Source organism: Hyla sarda, chromosome 3 (genome assembly GCF_029499605.1).
Source record: "Hyla sarda isolate aHylSar1 chromosome 3, aHylSar1.hap1, whole genome shotgun sequence".
Classification (NCBI taxonomy): Eukaryota; Metazoa; Chordata; class Amphibia; order Anura; family Hylidae; genus Hyla; species Hyla sarda.
The window spans coordinates 269,910,258-269,927,959 of record NC_079191.1 but is presented as its reverse complement, the minus strand read 5'-3'; the positions used below and the strand labels follow the sequence as shown (position 1 = coordinate 269,927,959).

The 17,702-nt window shown below is 41.5% G+C and overlaps 1 protein-coding gene across 6 annotated transcripts in view; it reads left to right on the top strand.

Annotated features, from left to right (window-relative positions):
• Nucleotides 1–17,702, top strand: part of MAP3K5 (mitogen-activated protein kinase kinase kinase 5) — a 329,350-nt gene that overhangs the window by 213,886 nt on the left and 97,762 nt on the right. For all 6 annotated transcript variants that reach the window (XM_056566626.1, XM_056566625.1, XM_056566627.1 and 3 more), the window contains 5 exons: nucleotides 4,494–4,653; nucleotides 6,134–6,287; nucleotides 8,662–8,769; nucleotides 10,278–10,327; nucleotides 14,120–14,215. In XM_056566626.1, coding sequence (XP_056422601.1) covers nucleotides 4,494–4,653; nucleotides 6,134–6,287; nucleotides 8,662–8,769; nucleotides 10,278–10,327; nucleotides 14,120–14,215 — 568 coding nt within the window. The remainder of the gene's footprint in view (nucleotides 1–4,493; nucleotides 4,654–6,133; nucleotides 6,288–8,661; nucleotides 8,770–10,277; nucleotides 10,328–14,119; nucleotides 14,216–17,702) is intronic.

Here is a 17,702-nt window from a genome sequence, read left to right as displayed (position 1 = left end):
ACGTCACAAAATGGGGGCTCAAAATTAAACAGAAATGCATCCAGAGTACGGATATTCATGGTGCAGCATATTTTTTAATTTCTGAGGAGAGTGGCTTTTGTTGCAGGATATTTGGAGTGCAGCTATTTAGTGCCAGGCAGGCCAGTCAGGGTGTCACGCGATGCGGTATGCCCCCTCTCCCTATCACTCTCTAGCAAAGCTACTAGTAATAGAGTAGGTAAAGAACTTCGGCCATTAACATAAGGGAAAACTTTTCTGCTTTGAAAATTGTTTTTGTAAGCGGGTTTCCTGGGTTTTGCTTACGTGTGATTTATCTATCAAGGTCGTGCGACTATTTGATAAATAGGTTGCATGTAAGCAAAAGTAAGTAAAAAAAAAATTCATATAAAAGCCATACATTTGAAAAGAATGATACATCTCCTTCCATGACTTTTGCAAAACATAAATATTTCTTTGTGGAGATGTATTCATGTCATTTCATGAAAATTTTGCATTTTTCTAACTTTGGAATATCCATTTTCCTTACAAGCAGAGAGTTTCAAATTATATATTGATTCACAAATACAATATGTCTACTTTATGTTGGCATCATAAAATTGTCATGTTTTTACTTTTTTGAAGACATTAGAGGGCTTCAAAGTATAGCAGCAATTTTCAAAATTGTGGACAGCATAAGGATGTACCTCTTGTCCTTTTATACCTGACCAGCAACAGGTTTTCATGGAAAAAGGCACGGGCATCACCCCAGGGGATAGGAGTCTGCAGGGGATAGGAAGGAAAGCTTCTTTGATTCTTCTGGACTGTCCCACAATCGATCGTGGATCTGACAGCAAGGGATGTGAAGAGAGGGATACTAGCGTAAAAGTTATCCACGTAAAGGTGGTAACCGTTATCTAGCAATGGGTGCAAAAGGCCTCAAACTATTTTCCCGCTAACACCCAGATTGGGGGGACATTCTGAGGGCTCAAGACGGGAATCTCATCCGTCATACACTAAACTTGCAAGAGTACCCCGAGGTACTCTCGCAAAGTTTATATATCTTCACGCCATACCGTGCCCGCTTGGTTTGGATGTATTGCCAGAAGCCGAGTCTCCCCTTAAAGCTGATGAGAGACTCATCAATAGCAACCTCCCTTCCGGGGACAAAGGCCTCCCAAAATTTGGTTCCGAAGGGATTGATGACCTGCCCGATTTATACAGGCAGTCATACGCGGGATCAGTACGGGGGCGGGGGGCGTCATGCCGCATTATCAGCATAATGCAAACATTTCCAAATGGCCTCGAACTGGCGACAGGTCATGGCCATACTGTAGAGTGCTGTCTGGTAGAGGACGTCATCACTCCAGTACTGCCTGACGTTTTGGTTTTTTAACGAGGCCCATATGCAGAGGAGGCCCCAAAATGTCAACTTTTTGGCTACACTGACTGGAAACCAGCCACTGGGTCTAGCTAAATAGGAGCCCAGGTTTGTGGTGACGAACTGTTGGGCGTACAGGTCTGGTCGTCTGGTCAACCATCAGATTGACAAAGTCGTCACTGAAGAAAAACTAAATAATCCATTTCAGTGAACCAGACGATGTCAATCTTGATTCCTAAGTCTCCAAAAAACTCGGGAATCACGGTCTCATGGTTCGCTGGCTGAGTCCAGACAAGTTCACCTGTACCAGGCACCGGTAAACTTGGCTGGGGGGCTTGACTAGTATGAGCGCCAGGGGGACTCATACTAGCATTGGGCACAGGGAACAGGAGTAGAGGAGGTTTGCAGCCTCGCATGGCGGCCTCTCCACTGCCTTGCTGGCTCCTCATCAGAAGATGATGAGGAGGAAACGGAAGAAATAAGGAAGGTGGGGTCTTCCTCATCCTCTACGGGGCTTTCAGTGTTGAGGCAAGTATAGCATATGCCTCCTCTGCTGAAAACTCCCTGTGGGCCATTTCCCTACTCTAATGGGGGGGGGTTAAGTGTATGTACATGTGGGGGAAAACTTTATTGCTGTGTGTGCTGCGATATACCCTAACCTGCCGTAAACTACTAACTAACTGCTTTAAGAACAAAAATATAAAAATATGAAACTAAACAAAGGGGGGAAAAACAAGTTTACCTAATCAGTGGTGAGCACACTGATTAGCGTTTGGTGGCGGCAGGGAGCGCAGAAGTCAGTGGGAGTCCGGCCACTCAGTCCAGAACAGTGGCTGGTGGCATGTACACAGACCCCCACACAAAAAAAAAAAAAAAAAAAACGCTACAACCAGAAAAAAAAGCACCCGACTGAACCCCAAAAATATGCTGATCAGTGATAAATCACTGACAGTGTTGGGGCAGGCCGCACACACAGGTACGGTTGGTCCACACAGCACAAGCCTGCTACTGTTGGCATGGACCGACTAACTGGTGTAATCAGTACTACGGGACTGATCAGTGGTGGGTGGGCTTTAGCTAACTGTGGCCGGCCACTCTTTTATATGGAAAAGGGACGGCCACACAGTTAAGCAAAAACAAAAAAGGTCTGCGCCCAAAAAGAAAAAGCTGGGACAGACTGAAGCGACCCTGTATGGCCCAGGTCACGCAGCTAAAGGTGCTGCAGACCCGCGTACACCTACAGTATATGGTACGCTGATTTTTTTCCCCCCCATTTTTGTCACCACCTAAATCTTTCCCTGCCTAATCTAAAGCTGTCCCTATTCGCTCCTGTGCCAGGGGGCACAGAATCAATGTCAGATGGCACTTTTTACACTGTGAGGGGGGAGATGCAGCATAGGGCTGCATCCTGCTCAGCACCAGACACAAAATGGTGATGACCAGAGCCGAACTGCGACCGCCCAATCACAGCTGTCCTGGGGTGGAGTGGGGGGGTGGCAACACTGCCACCTCCCAGAACAGTACGGATGATGATTGGTGGTGTATATTACACCACTGATCATCATCCTTTTCCGGCGATCTGTGGCATTGTGCCGGGATGCCTGCTGAATGATTTCAGCAGGCATCCCAGTCCGATCCCCTCCCTTAAGTTTTCCACCGGAGTACCCCTTTAAAAGAGATATCTCATGCCGGAAAACGTATCCCCTATCCGCAGATGATGTGATCTCTCTTGATCACGGCATCTGGGGGGTTAATGGCAGACATCAGAGCGATCACTGATGTCTGCTATTATCGATGGGTCCCAGGCTGCTGATAGCAGCCGCGACCCGTGGTCTGTGATGAGAGTGCACCCTGTACAGAAGAAAATTTTACCAATTGCCTATAGCAGCCAATCAGATTGCTTAATTTATTTTCCAGAGTCCTTTTTAAAAAATTAAACAATCTGTTTGCTATGGGCAACTGGTAAACGTTCTCTGGACAGGTTTTGATAAATCTCACCACATGTTTTACATGGAACTGAAATAGTCTGACAAATATTGTGGATGTGCGGCTGTGTTTCTGTTTCTCTATTTTTGTTTTAGTCTGACAAATGTGTACAGTAATTTTCAAGGTATGACATTCCAACTTGGAATGGTCTTTGCTTCAGTGAGTAGTGTTTACATGTTATAAATGTGGTCACATTTTGTTGGCTTGAGTGCATTATGAGAAGGAAATGTGTTACTGGCACTCTTAGCAGCAAGCTGTGCCAGACAAGAATTACAATACCATTACTACTATGCAAATGAAGCACAACTGGATTTGGTTAGATTTTATAAGTGCATAGCCTTACCTTAATCAAATATTAAAGAAAATACAAAGTTTTACTTCTAGTCTAACAGAAAATTCAACATTGGTCAGACTAAATGGAAAAAAAGATCCTTGTGTATATATACTTTGATTAGTATTCCATCTATGGGTCATCTGCCATCGTGATACTTTTTTCATTTGATAATTGTATGATGCCTCTTGCATTTCAGGGTTAAAGGGGCTATGTCTCATTACATTGCACTAGTTGCGTGAGTCTTATATGGGTTGTCAAGCAAAAACTAACGTATACCTATCCACAGGAGGGGATATGTAGCTGATCACGGGGGGGGGGGGGGGGGGGGGGGTCCTACCGCTGCGACCCCCTTGTGATCTCCAAAAGGGGACCCTGGCTTTCAGTAAGGCGCATGTGTGGTAGACGGCATGCGCTCCATGCATTCTCTATTGGGGCATTGAAGAGGCCCAAATATATCGTAGCCAGCACCTAAACCCAATACACGGGTGCACGCTGCTGTGGCAAGTACAAAACTTAGAGCATTTTTTGATCAAAACGTGTCTTCCCCCCGCCTCCACCGCATGGAGGTGGCCTCATATCGGATGGGACCCTAACATTCACTCACCTCTGGCTGGGTGACGTGCTGGATCCACTAACAACCTAAAACCACCTCCTGTGAAAATAAGGTAGGGGATGCACGGCTACAGAGGGAGCCACTCTCCCAAATTGCATAGCAAAAAAAAAAAAAAAGGAAAGGAAGACTGAATTAACCATTTGAATGTTCTACTGGTAATTCTTTTGTTTGTTTTAAATCTGTTTTGTTTTGTCTATTAACAGGAGTGAAAATTAGTAGTCTGCTGGGTAAAAAAGGGAACCTAGAAAAACTTCAGAGCTACTGGGATGTTGGATACTATATGGGAGCTAGTGTATTAGCAAATGACCACACAAAAGTAATCCAAGCTGCAGAAAAACTATTTAAGATGAAGACACCTGCATGGTAAGCTGTTTTTATAATCTCATGTGATCTTAATTGGTTCCAGACTGCATATGCACTTGTCCTTATTCAACTCTGCAACGGGTCCCCCTGTCTACCTAACTGGTTTGTCTTAGTGTCGAATCTAAGTACCTATAGGTCTTCACTTATATCTTACTCTAGGATGTGGAAGCTTGGCTTGGTTGCTAGAGGGTACCAGGAAATGGATGGCTAAGTGGACCAGGAAACACTGGTGTGTGGCACCAAAGGGATAGGCACAGGTCAATATATAGGATATTGGGAGAATAGCACACCATCACTATGGACTCGGGTAACCATAATAATGGTCAATTAAATTTGGGCAGAGTAGCCTTAAAGCGTACCCATCAGAGCCAACAAAACATTTTTTTTAATATATCACTCAGTACCTAATCCTGACCATGTACACATTTTTATGTGTCTAGAACCTTTTATTTAATTTTTTTTATTACACTTTTAATTCAGCTCACTAGTCTGAATTCCTCCCAAAGGGAGGGGGTGTGGCCTCACTGCAGGTCTCCGCCCCCCCTCCCTCAGTATGCTGTCTGCTCACACCTCCCCTAGCATTAGCAAAACTATAAATCCCAGCTTGTCGTCACTGACAGTAGCGGGACACAAGCTGACAGTGGGAGGATTTTTCCTCCAGCTGTGAGCCCTGCACTCACAGCTGTCAATCAAGGAAGTGTGTCCATGACATAGGTGATGATTCATGGACACAGCAGGACTAGTATGTGTCCAAGCAGACAGGGGGGCAGTTGTTAGAAAGTTTTCTGTATTTCATACTGAAAAAGCCAGTCAAATAAAAGCAATTGCAAAACCTACTGGTTTTGCATGCTTTACAACATATCAAAAGTTTTGATATGTTTGATCTGACAGTGCCCATTTAAAGAGGTAATGCTAAGCAGAGATAGGTAGGGGACAGGTTAAATGTGCACTTGCCCTAGGTGCCAGACAAGGAACAGCAGCAGGAGAGCAAACACCATGGGGAGACAGAGAAGGGCACAGACAGAAACCCGGCAGCGTCCCTACAGGTATATAAACCAATAGGTAATCTATTTTCGTGCAGAATGGTGCATCCATTAAATAGTGGTACCACATTATTGTTGTAATAGATACACAATTGATTAAAATTTGTCATTGTTGTTTTACAGACGTACACATTAAAATATTGAACATATTGTCATCATATAGTTTAGTGAATATTATTTTTTTTGGGTCAAAAACATATTTCTTTATTGTGTGTCAAACAAGTTACAGGATATCCATTAACTAATTCCGATCACTTCTATATTACAATTCCTAAAACCTACAATGTTTGCACCAGTTGTTTAATTTTCTGTTTGCCATTTTTATCCCAGTAACCTACTAGGGGACTATATCAGATGTTAATATAAATCTACATCAAATGTGTTGTCATGTAAAAATAATAAATTTTTATTATAGTAACAATTTATTTATATTTTAGGTACTTGAGCTCTGTGGTAGAGACTATACTGATTTACCAAAAATATAAAAAACCAAACTTGGAGAAACATGTATCCAAACAAGAGCTGGTTGATTTTTGGATGGATTTTCTAGTTGAGTCTACAAATACAGATGTGTCTGTAGTGCGATTCCCAGTAAGTATGTTGCGTGAAAGCTTGATAGCGATAAAAAAATAAACAAAGAGCTAATTCATATGAACATTTTCTATCTACCTGTAGTAACCTAGTCTAAAATAACGAATATTGTCTGCACCCTGACACTTTATAATAATAAATGGCTCAGCTATCAAGAACTTTTCCTGCATAGACGAGCGCATTGTCCGATGCTGTAAAAATAGGTGCGGCCTACCTCATTGGATTAGTCAGAGGCAGCTACTTTCAAGCTAGGAGATTGTCGCACTGTTGCCACATCACCAGTATCAAGCAACGGCAGGGCAAATATAAGGTTATAATATGTCAGTGGCATAGCTTGGGTTGGCAAGCAAGTAGTGTGTGTCCCATTAGATAGATGCCTACAGTAGGTGAATAATTCCCCCTCTATTAGGTAGATGCTCCCATTAAGCAATTTCTCCCAATAGGTCCCCTTTACAAGAAATATTTTAAAACCCACTCCTTGAATATAAAAAAATCCTGTGCTGAGACCGGACACTCTGCATCCTCCACTCTTGTCACAAGGACAGTCTCCTGCAGGCTGGATGTTAAAAAGTGTAGCCTGAAGCATAAGTACCGGTACAGTAGAGAAGCAGGAAGTCCTGTTCACCTTTAGATTCCCTGCTCCTGTACAATACTAAATGGCAATGAGTGTAATGTATGCATTTCCACTCACTTTAGATTCTTAGGGGGTGAGTTAAGCCACCCTCTGTCATATGGTGAAGCAAAAACCTCCGTGGTAGATTTATGTAAGATCTATTCTTAGTGTTGTTACACTAAAGTAAATAGTATTTTAGATCAATATTTGCAGATAGTATAAATATATTCAGTACATTAGTAAAACTGATGTAATACAGACGTGCTTGTAGAACTCTTTATGGACAACCCATTTTTTCTGGATGCAAAAATATTTTTCCTTTTTATGTTCCTGTGATTAGCCTTTAGAATATAATATAATATGATTGTGTATAAATACTACTTTCAGACTAGCAAAAGAGAAAACTTCCACTTACAAACTTTAAATTAGGTAGACCTTAAAATTCCTTCATTTTCATCCTGGAGAAATCCACAGTTTGTTTTGAAAACAAAAGCATCAAATTTCTATTGCATCTGTATTCTGAGATAATGGCCCTCATTTACTATGCTAAAACAGACTAGTTTTTGTCAGGTTATTTCAAGTTATTATGGCGCATAGTGGCCCTGATTTACTATTGTAAACCCGACATGTTTTGTCTGTGCCAACTCTGCATTTTACTGAGAGAACCCGGAAAGGGGCGTGGTCGGCTGGGAAAGGGGTGTGGTCACTGGAAAGGGGCATGTCCCCGACATGTTTACTAGGGTTTCCACAGAAAATGTGGTGGTTCAGAGCATGTGTTAAAAAAGAGAAAAAAGAAAAACATAGGGAAAAGTGCAAAATGAAGGGAAACATTAGTAAATACCGTGGAAAAATATCTGTTTGAAAAAAAAAAATATATATATAAAACACAAAGAAAACTCCACTCCACTCTTAGTAAATCAGGGCCAGTGTGTGATATGACATTGCATTGTAAAAAGCCAAAAAAGGGGCATGTTCTGTCACAAAGGGGTGTAGTCTGCCTGAAAAGGGGTGTGATTTCACAACCGGACCTATTTACTATTGAATTCACAGAAAATTCTATGAATAAACGACTGGAAATGTCCACCTAGAAATAGCTGTTCAGAAAATTTTCCCAACTTGTAAGGGTACGTTCACATGAGCGGACCCACAGGATATTTTACGCTGCATGGTAGCTTTACATGTGCCTGCTTGGAGCGGCAATACGCCATTACGAGCAGACACATTGCAATGTGCGAGTTGCGGCCCATGCGCGGTGTACTGGCACACATCGCGGCCGCATGAGCTAGGCCGAGAGTTGCCTTGAGAGTCGCAGTGTCTGCTCGTAGCGGCAAATTGCCGCTCTGAGCAGGCACATGTAAAGCCACCATGCAGGGGTCCTTCAGCGGGGGATCTGCAGCGTAAAATACGCTGTTGGTCCGCTTGTGTGAACGTACAACAAATCGGTGAAATCCTGCAAGTCTGAAACAACAGTTAACACTAGTAAAAACCTGACACTCCTAGTAAATGAGGACCATTGTGTCTGTATGAAATCAGGCTATTAGGAGTTTAAAAAAGGTTGTAGAGTGTGCCCTTTCTGTTGGAAACACCACAGCTGATTTCCTCAGACAGAACCCCCTCCTTCACAACAACTTATTTTTATCTGTAGCAAGATTTGTCCTGTGTAGTGGCCTGTGTAAAGAGGAGGGTCCCAAATTGGGAAGTGATTCTAGTAACTTAGTCTGAGAGGACTTTTTCATACCAGTGCTTTTTTATTTTAACTAGGTGTTGATCCTTGAACCTACAAAGATCTACCATCCATCCTATCTTTCCATCAACACTGAAGTTGATGAGAAAACAATTTCTATTTGGCATGTGCTTCCTGATGATAAGGTACTTATATGGAATAAGAAAAATTAGTTGCCATTAAAAAGTTGTAGTGTATATATTTAAAATTTCAGTGCTGTTATGTCATTGAATTTAATGGCCATCTGTCAATAATGTATTGTAGTTAACGGTCCAGTGAACAATCTTTAAAAAAAAAAATCACACAAACACTCAGGGCTGTTTACTGTTTAGTGGAAGCTTACTGACCTATATTGTTTTTAACCCATTAAGGACAATGGACGTAAATGTACATCCTGATGCGTTAGAACTTAACACACAGGACATACATTTACCAGACCGGTGCTCGCGTAATGCACGGCAGATCCCGGCTGCTGTCGGCAGCCAGGGACCCACTGGTAATGACGGACATCAGCGATTGCGCTGATATCTGTCATTAACCCCTCAGATGTCATGATCAATACAGATCACGGCATCTGCACCTGCTGCGGCACTGCCGCTGGGATCTGATCATCCAACATGGCGGCTAGAGGTCCCCTTACCTGCTCCGGCCGTCATCCCAGGGTCTTCTCTTGTCTGACATTGAGCAGACCAGAGAAATAGATTGCCGATAATACTGTTCAGAATATGCAATCTAATGATTGCTATAAATTTAGAAAGTAATGTGAAAAAGCCCCTCCCCAATAAAAATGTAAATGTCCCCTTTTTCCTATTTTTTTTTCCACAAAAAGTGTTAAGAAAATAATTTTATAAAAATATTTCGTATCACCACGTGCATAAATGTTCGAACTATCAAAATATAATGTAAAAGATCCTGTATGGTGAACAGTGTAAACGTAAAAAAATTCTGCTTTTTTTGTCACATTTAGAAAAAAATAATAATAATTGAAAGCAATTTAAAAGTTAAATATCGGCACCAATAAAAGCAACAGATCACAGCGCAAAAAAATTAGCCCTCATACTGCCCCATATACGGAAAAATGAGAAAGTTATTGGTGGTCAAAATAGGGCAATTTTAAACATACTAATTTTCTTTAAAAAGTTTGAGCATTTTTTTTAAAGCAGTACAATAATAGAAAAGCATGTAACCATGGATATAATTTTAATCATATTGACTCACAGAATAATGAAAACCTGTCATTTTTACTGTATAGTATACGTATATTATACGAGTGAAAACAAAACCTTGCGAAATTTGCTAAATTTGGGTTTTCTTAAAAATTTCCCCACATAAAGAATATTTTTTTGGTTGCACCATACATTTTATGGAAAAATAAGTGATATAATTACAAAGTACAATTGGTCATGCAAAAAACAAACACTCATATGGGTCTGTGGATGGAACTAAAAAAAAAGATTTTTAGAAGGTGAGGAGGAAATAACAATAATGCAAATATAAAATTGGCTTGGTTAAGGGGTTAATAAGGACTATAAAATCTTACAAATTGCAAAAATCCTTTTTTTTTTTTTTTTAACAGTTTGTAAATAAATTGTTCTTGTCAGTTATACTGAATCACATGTTTTTTGTTTTTTTTTACTTTTTTTTATTGTTTTAGAAAGGATATCATGAGTGGAATTTCTCAGCCTCTTCCATCAGAGGTGTAAGGTATGTTTCAAACTTTTCAAGTAACTTTTTACACTTTGTATATTTAAATAAATGTTGATTAGCAATGATTTTATTAATCTGTGCTAATTTTGTGTTTTGAGTGTTTTCTTCTCTGTTTAGATCCACAACTTTACAAATGTTTTATATTTCAATTTGATCACCTATCCAGTACAGAGGGGATAAATGTTAGATGGAAATACACCCTGTTCCAAATTATTACGCAAATTCTATTTGTGTCACAAAGATTAAATATTTTGTTTTTCAGTTTAAAGGGGTACTCTGGCGCTTAGACATCTTATCCCCTATCCAAAGGACCGCTAAGGACCCCCGTGATCTTGCACGCTGCTACCCGTTAAAATCAGTCCCCGTGTTCGCTCCGGGTCTGATTACTGTCGATCACGGGGCCGGAGCATTGTGACGTCACGGCTCCGCCCCATGTGATGGCACGCTCCGCCCCCTCAATGCAAGCCTATGGGGACTGATTTTAATGGGGTGCGGCGTGCAAAATCACGGGGGTCCCCAGTGGTGGGACCCCCGCGATCAGGCATCTTATCCCCTATCCTTTGGATAAGGGGATAAGATGTCTAAGCGCCGGAGTACCCCTTTAACTCATGGATGGCATTGTCTCTGGTCTCTTTTGATCACTGAAAACAATCTCGGACACCTGTCATAATTAGATTGCCAGGAAAGCCTAATTTAAGGAAAAACTACTAAAGGTGGGTGCTCCACATTATTAAGCAGAGAACCATTTTCAAGCAATATGGGGAAGGAAAAGGATCTCTCTGCTGCCGAAAAGAGTGAAATGGTTCAATGCTTTGGATGAGGTGTGAAAACAGTAGATATTTTACAAAAAACTTAAGCGTGATCATCGCAATATTAAGAGATTTGTAGCTGTTTCAAGCACAGACTGGTTCGTGCAGATAAAGGCACATTGAGGAAGATTTCTACCAGATCCATGCATCGGATCTAGACAGCAGCTGTTAAAATACCATTACATAGCAGAAAACAGATATTTGAAGCTGCTGGTGCTTCTGGAGTCCCACGGACATAAAGGTGTAGAGTGCTCCAGAGTCTTGCAACTGTGCATAAACCTTCTATTCACCCACCACTAACAAACAGAAACGGCTGCATTGGGCAGAAAAATACATGAAGACAAATTTTCAAGCAGTCCTGTTCACTGATGAGTGCCGTGCAACCCTGGATGGTCCAAATGGATGGAGTAGTGGGTGGTTAGTGGATGGCCACCCTGTTTAAACAAGGCTGCGACATCAGCAAGGCGGTGGTGGAGTCATGTTTTGGGCTGGGATCATGGGATGAGAGCTGGTCGGCCCCTTTTGCGTCTCCGAAGGTTTAAAGATGTCCTCTGCAAAGTATATGGAGTTTCTGACTGACCACTTTCTTCCCTGGTACAGAAGGAAGAACTATGCTTTCCATAATAACATCATCTTCATGCATGACTGTGCACCATCTCATGCTGCACAGAATACCTCTGCATCAATGAAGTCATCCTCCCCTGACCTCAGTCCTATTGAGAACCTTTGGAGCATCCTCAAGCAAAAGATCTATGAGGGTGTGAGGCAGTTTACATCCAAACAGCAGCTCTGGGAGGCTATTTTGACGTCTTGCAAACAAATTCAAGCAGAAACTGTCCAAAAGCTCACAAGTTCAATGGATGCAAGACTTGTGAAGCTGCTTTCGAATAAGGGGTCCTATGTTAAAATGTGACGTGACCTGTTAAAATGTTTAAAAAGTTACAATGTAAAAAGTTTGATTGAAATAGCTTTTGATTTCAGTATCATTTGCTGTAAACACAATAAATGACAATTTTCAGTTCTTTACAACTTATGAAGTGTTTTGAAATTTACTGTGTGTAATAATTTGCAACAGTGCTTTGTAAGTTTTTTTTATGTTTAAGAAAAATACTGTTATCATTAGGAGTAGAGATGAGCGTATTTACAGTAAATTCGATTCGTCACGAACTTCTCGGCTCGGCAGTTGAGGACTTATCCTGCATAAATTAGTTCAGCTTTCAGGTGCTCCGGTGGGCTGGAAAAGGTGGATACAGTCCTAGGAAAGAGTCTCCTAGGACTGTATCCACCTTTTCCAGCCCACGGGAGCACCTGAAAGCTGAACTCATTTATGCAGGATAAGTCATCAACTGCCGAGTCGAGAAGTTCGTGACGAATCAAATTTACTGTAAATTCGCTCATCTCTAATTAGGAGGTTTGTTCAATATAATTTGAATTGTACTCTTAATAGTTGATAACATGAGAATTATTGTAACACTCACGTTTCAGAAGACAGGAACCCCGGTGGATGTGGATCTGCTGGACCTGTGTGGCAGATGACTCGGACCGTACCAGGGTGCGGAGTCTAAGGTGCTGCTGGTTTTCACCATGGCACGCCGCAAAGCGGGATGGACTTGCTGCGGCAGGCGGCACCCAGGTCGCTACCCCTGGCACTGCTCGACCACACTGACGGCTGAGGAGATGCGAGGCAGAGGAGGGATAAGACAGCTCATAGTCAGGATAGCAGAAGGTCAGGGCAGGCGGTACAGTAGCGTAGTCAAGAACATAGAAAATGGTCAGTAGGCAGGCGGCAAGGAGCAAGGCCAGGTCAGGGAGCGACGGATCAGATACACGGCAAGGCAATAACAAGAATGCTTTCCCTCAGTCTCAAGGCAACAAAGATCTGGCAGGGAAGTGAGGAGGGTGCAAGAATCAATGAGCCACAGGGGAAATACACTAATGAGCGCACTGGCCCTTTAAATCTTAAGGCCCTTGGGGACGGGGACACGCGCGCCGGAGCAGAGAGGCAAAGGCAGGGGCAGAAGAAGCACCAGGTGAGTGACTGACTGCGGCTCACATTTGGGTGCGTCCCGCGATGAGAGTCCCAGCCCCGCCGGCAGCAGTAGGTAACTGGACCATGCGCTCACTTCCAGAGCGCATAACGTAACACTTTTGCTGACTGTTATTTACATAATTTATTTAGGTAAATGAGAAAAATATAATTTGCATAATAATTTGAAACTGGGTGTAGACCTTAAGAAGCTTCACTGATTGCTAGAACAGAGGGCCTAGTTCTGTGATGAGGAGGAGAATCTGTGCCTGTACCATCCACAACAGGTAGCGGCTGCAACAGACAGAATGATGGTGATTGCACAAAGAGGAGGGCTCCCTGTGACATGATCATAGGCAGCGGTCAAGTCTTGGAACAGTGTTCATGTTGTGGAAAAAGTGGTAAAAAAAAAAAAAGTTGCCACGTGTTTCTGCAGAATTTGAGCCCTGATCACATGGCACAGATCATCGGTAAATACCCCCCTCCAAAAAAAAGAAAAAAAAATACTGAAATAAATGCTTTTAATAACAAATTGGTCATCCTGCAAAAACAAAAACTCAATGCCAGAAAATGCCACAAAAATATTCCTTTAGTTCTAAAGGCAGAAATAAATTGGATCCTGAAGAAGTAATTTTTTTTTTTTCTTAAGCATTCAGGTAGTGATTTAATTGGCTTTTTTTAATTTTTTTTATATGTGTTGGTGATTATAGCGTGTTTAATTTGTTTTACCCATATATCAATCAAATAACCCAACTCCTTTTTTCTTTTTCACTGTATGTTATTTACTTATTTTGCAATCCCCATCAACATACTATAGACAGTTTTTATGAAAAAGGTTGACTGCATTTTATAAACTGAAAAGTTTTACTTATATTGTTCAAGTTGACTTTATGTGATTTGATTTGAATCTAAAATTGGATTCTAACATTTACTCTCGCTTTCTCTCTTTTAAAGCATCTCAAAGTTTGAAGAGAGGTGCTGTTTTCTGTATGTGCTACACAACTCCGATGACTTTCAGATCTACTTTTGTACAGAACTTCACTGTAAAAAGTATGTGTACTATTTCTATGGGAATTTAAAACATCTGGTTTGTTTTACCTTCATTTACTACTAATGGGGTTATCTGGAAATACAGTATTGATAATCTATCCCAAGGATCGATCATATAGTGTCACACGTAACTGATCTGCAGCATATTTTATGTTACAGATTCGCCGATGACCTGACCCAATAGTGTGCCCCCTTCTGTGCCTGTCTGCTCGTAGCAGCAATACGCCCCTATGAGCAGACACACTAGGACCTGCCAGTCCCAGTGCGCACGTGCAGTGTACTCAAACATTGCGGTCACTCCCCCCCCGGCTCCCTGAGCTAAACCAGAATGGTCTCGATGTCTAAGTACACTGCACATGCGCGCAGCGACTTGCAGGCCCCTGTGTGTCTGCTCATAGAGGCAGATGGCTGCTACGAGTAGAAAGGCACAGCAGGAGGCACACTATAGGATCGGGTCATCGGCGGATCCACAGCGTAAAATTACGCTACGGATCCGTTGTGTGACGCTACCCTTATAACTCATACTAAATGTTTTCATCTGTGGCTGTCTGGGTGCTGAAACCTCCACCAGTCTTTAGAACCTACGGTTAAAGGGCATGGCTGAGTGCTGTTTCTCCCCACTGTCTCGCTCTCACAAATGATGTGCTCTATAGAGTTACTATAGAAAGCACAAAGCGGTGGTGACATTTCAAACATTTTCTAAAATGACATTTACACTAGCAAAAACTGGGGGGCATATGACTGGTGCTTTGCACCTTAGGTCCAATAAAGGTGATATTTCCAGCACATATACCTCATGACACCCTAATGTGGGGGAGAGGGCTTGTGCCTTGCACCAGCAGGAGAGATTTCTTATGTTTCACAGAACCGCTCCTTGCCACAATACTTCCACACTTCACAAGCTTCTTAAAACCATCTATGGTGTCCTTGCCCTCCTTCCTCTTCTGCCTCTCTCTGGCTCACTTTTAGTTATTAGAGTTTTTTACAGACCCCTTGATTTCCATAACTGAGCTTCTACATATCCTAAGAAATGCCTTTAAAATGTAGATAGTGACAGCAGTTGATTCCTTTACCAGACAAATTCGACATTGCCAAACTCACTGTTTAAATTAGAGCTTCACGTGGATTTAGTAGCACATTGCTTGGATTTAAGACAAGGGTAAGCAGGGGACACAAATTGAGACCCTTGAACTTGAACTGTAATAGATTCCATGAAGCAAATCTTCAAATTTGGAGACTTCCTGAAAACATTACCTATACTGAAGATACAGTGATGAATCTTTTTACAGGACTATTGCCACAAATTGATCAAGTTATTCTACACCTTACAAGAATACACAGAGTACTAGATAGATCCAGATTTCAACACACCCAGAAATGTGATTGTCTCTTGAATCCTCATAATTAAACTTAAAGGATAAGTCTCATGCTAGAAAACGTATCCCCTATGCAAGGTTTTAGATTGCGGGACGTCCGAGCGCTGGGGCCCCCGCAATCTACTGTACGGAGCCCCTGTGCTTTAGCACAGGAGCGCGTCACGACCCCCACCCGAAGCTGAGGCTGACACGCCCCCTCCATATAGCGCTCTGGGAGAGCCAAAGGTTGCTGAAAGGCTCTCCCATAGAACTATATGGAGGGGGCGCGGTGGCCACTTGGGGTGGGGGTCGTGACATGCTCCTGTGCTAAAGCACAGGGGCTCGATGCAGGAGGTCGCGGGGGGCCCCCATCTCCTTCGTATAGGGGATACGTTTTCTAGCATGAGACTTATCCTTTAAGTTGCCCCTTAATTCCTGGAACACAAGGCACAGTTCACATTTTTAATATATGTCTATCAATGCTTACATGTTGCCAAACCCTTTGGCTGTTGACACAGGCGCTTTTATCTGCTTAATTTAGATGTAGATTGAAATTTTTCTTCTTTTTCAACAAATACTTCATGTTCAGTAAAGTTTTTTTTTTTTTTTTTTATAAAAATCGAAATCAAAGAGCAGGCATACTTTTCTAGATTAAAACACAACTCCAAACTAAAACACTATTTCAATAACACACTAAAACATCACTTCCACAACAGTGAAACTTTTGACACCCCCATGTGTAATGTTCATTACTTTTTGGTTTAGTTTTTGTTTTCTTTTTTTTCCCCCTTTTACCAATATTTCAGATAAATAAAAGGAACAAGAGGCGCTTCCACCAGACCCCTCTGTCCGCCACTGACACCTCTGTTCCTTCAAATACTGGAGACTGGTAACAAGTGAGCCAAAAATCGACTTTCCTGAAATGGTTGTGTTAATCCTGATACAACCCGTATCAAAACATGAAGATATAGGGCTGCAGCTACTTCCTCCAGCACACTCCGAGGGCCTGATACATAGAAATAGAAATCCAACTCCAAACTCCACCAAACAAAGAGGATCCACGTGCGCTGCCCACCATATACTAAAATGGTAAACTAAAGAGCCAGTAGGGATTTATAAAAATTCAAGAATATAAAAAAGTGTACAGCGCGTTTCGAAGCCAGAATGGCTTCTTTCTCAAGTACGATACAAATGAAGATGCTGCAGGTATAAATACACCTCCACCCCCACAGACTATCACATGACCGGAAATGCAGTACAGTATATAAAATTCAACATATAAAATAGACATTAAAAAAAATGATAAAAAATATTACATACAAGTTCACATGGCATTATAAATAATGAGCTGCAATTATATGATGATCACCCTATACACAGACCAAATAAACCGCACAAAAAAACACTATGTGAACAGATAAACAAAATTTCATTAAAAAAAACAGTGTCCATGAGGCACCTTTTATAGTGGTGCGTTCAATTACTTAACTGAGGCCATCCGGAATTAAAGTATTAAACATGAAGCTCCAGTATGACTCCCTACTAAGAGTTTGGAACCTATTCGTTATTTCTAATTGTATAGATTCAATGATCGATATATGTAAGACATTAATATTTCCATCATGTTTCAAACATACGTTCCAAATGTTGGAAACATGATGGAAATATTAATACTTTAATTCCGGATGGCCTCAATGAAGTCATTGAATGCACCACTATTTAGGTGCCTCGTGGACACTGGGGAAGATTTATCAAAACCTGTCCAAAGGAAAAGTTGCTGAGTTGCCCATAGCAACCAATCAGAATGTTTCTTTCATTTTTCAGAGCCCTTTTCAAATATGAAAGAAGGAATCTGGTTGCTATGGGCAACTCAGCAACTTTTCCTCTATACTGGTTTTGATAAATCCCCCAACTGTGTTTTTTGTTTTGTTGTAAACAGATTTGTTTCTGTTCATATATTGTGTATTTTTGTGTGGTTTATTTGGTCTGTTTATAGGGTGGTTATCGTATAATTGCAGCTCCTTATTTATAATGCCATGTGAACTTGTATGTAATATCATTTTTTATGATGTTTTTTAATGTCTTTACTTTACTTTATTTTTGTACGTTGAATTTTGTATACTGCATTTCCG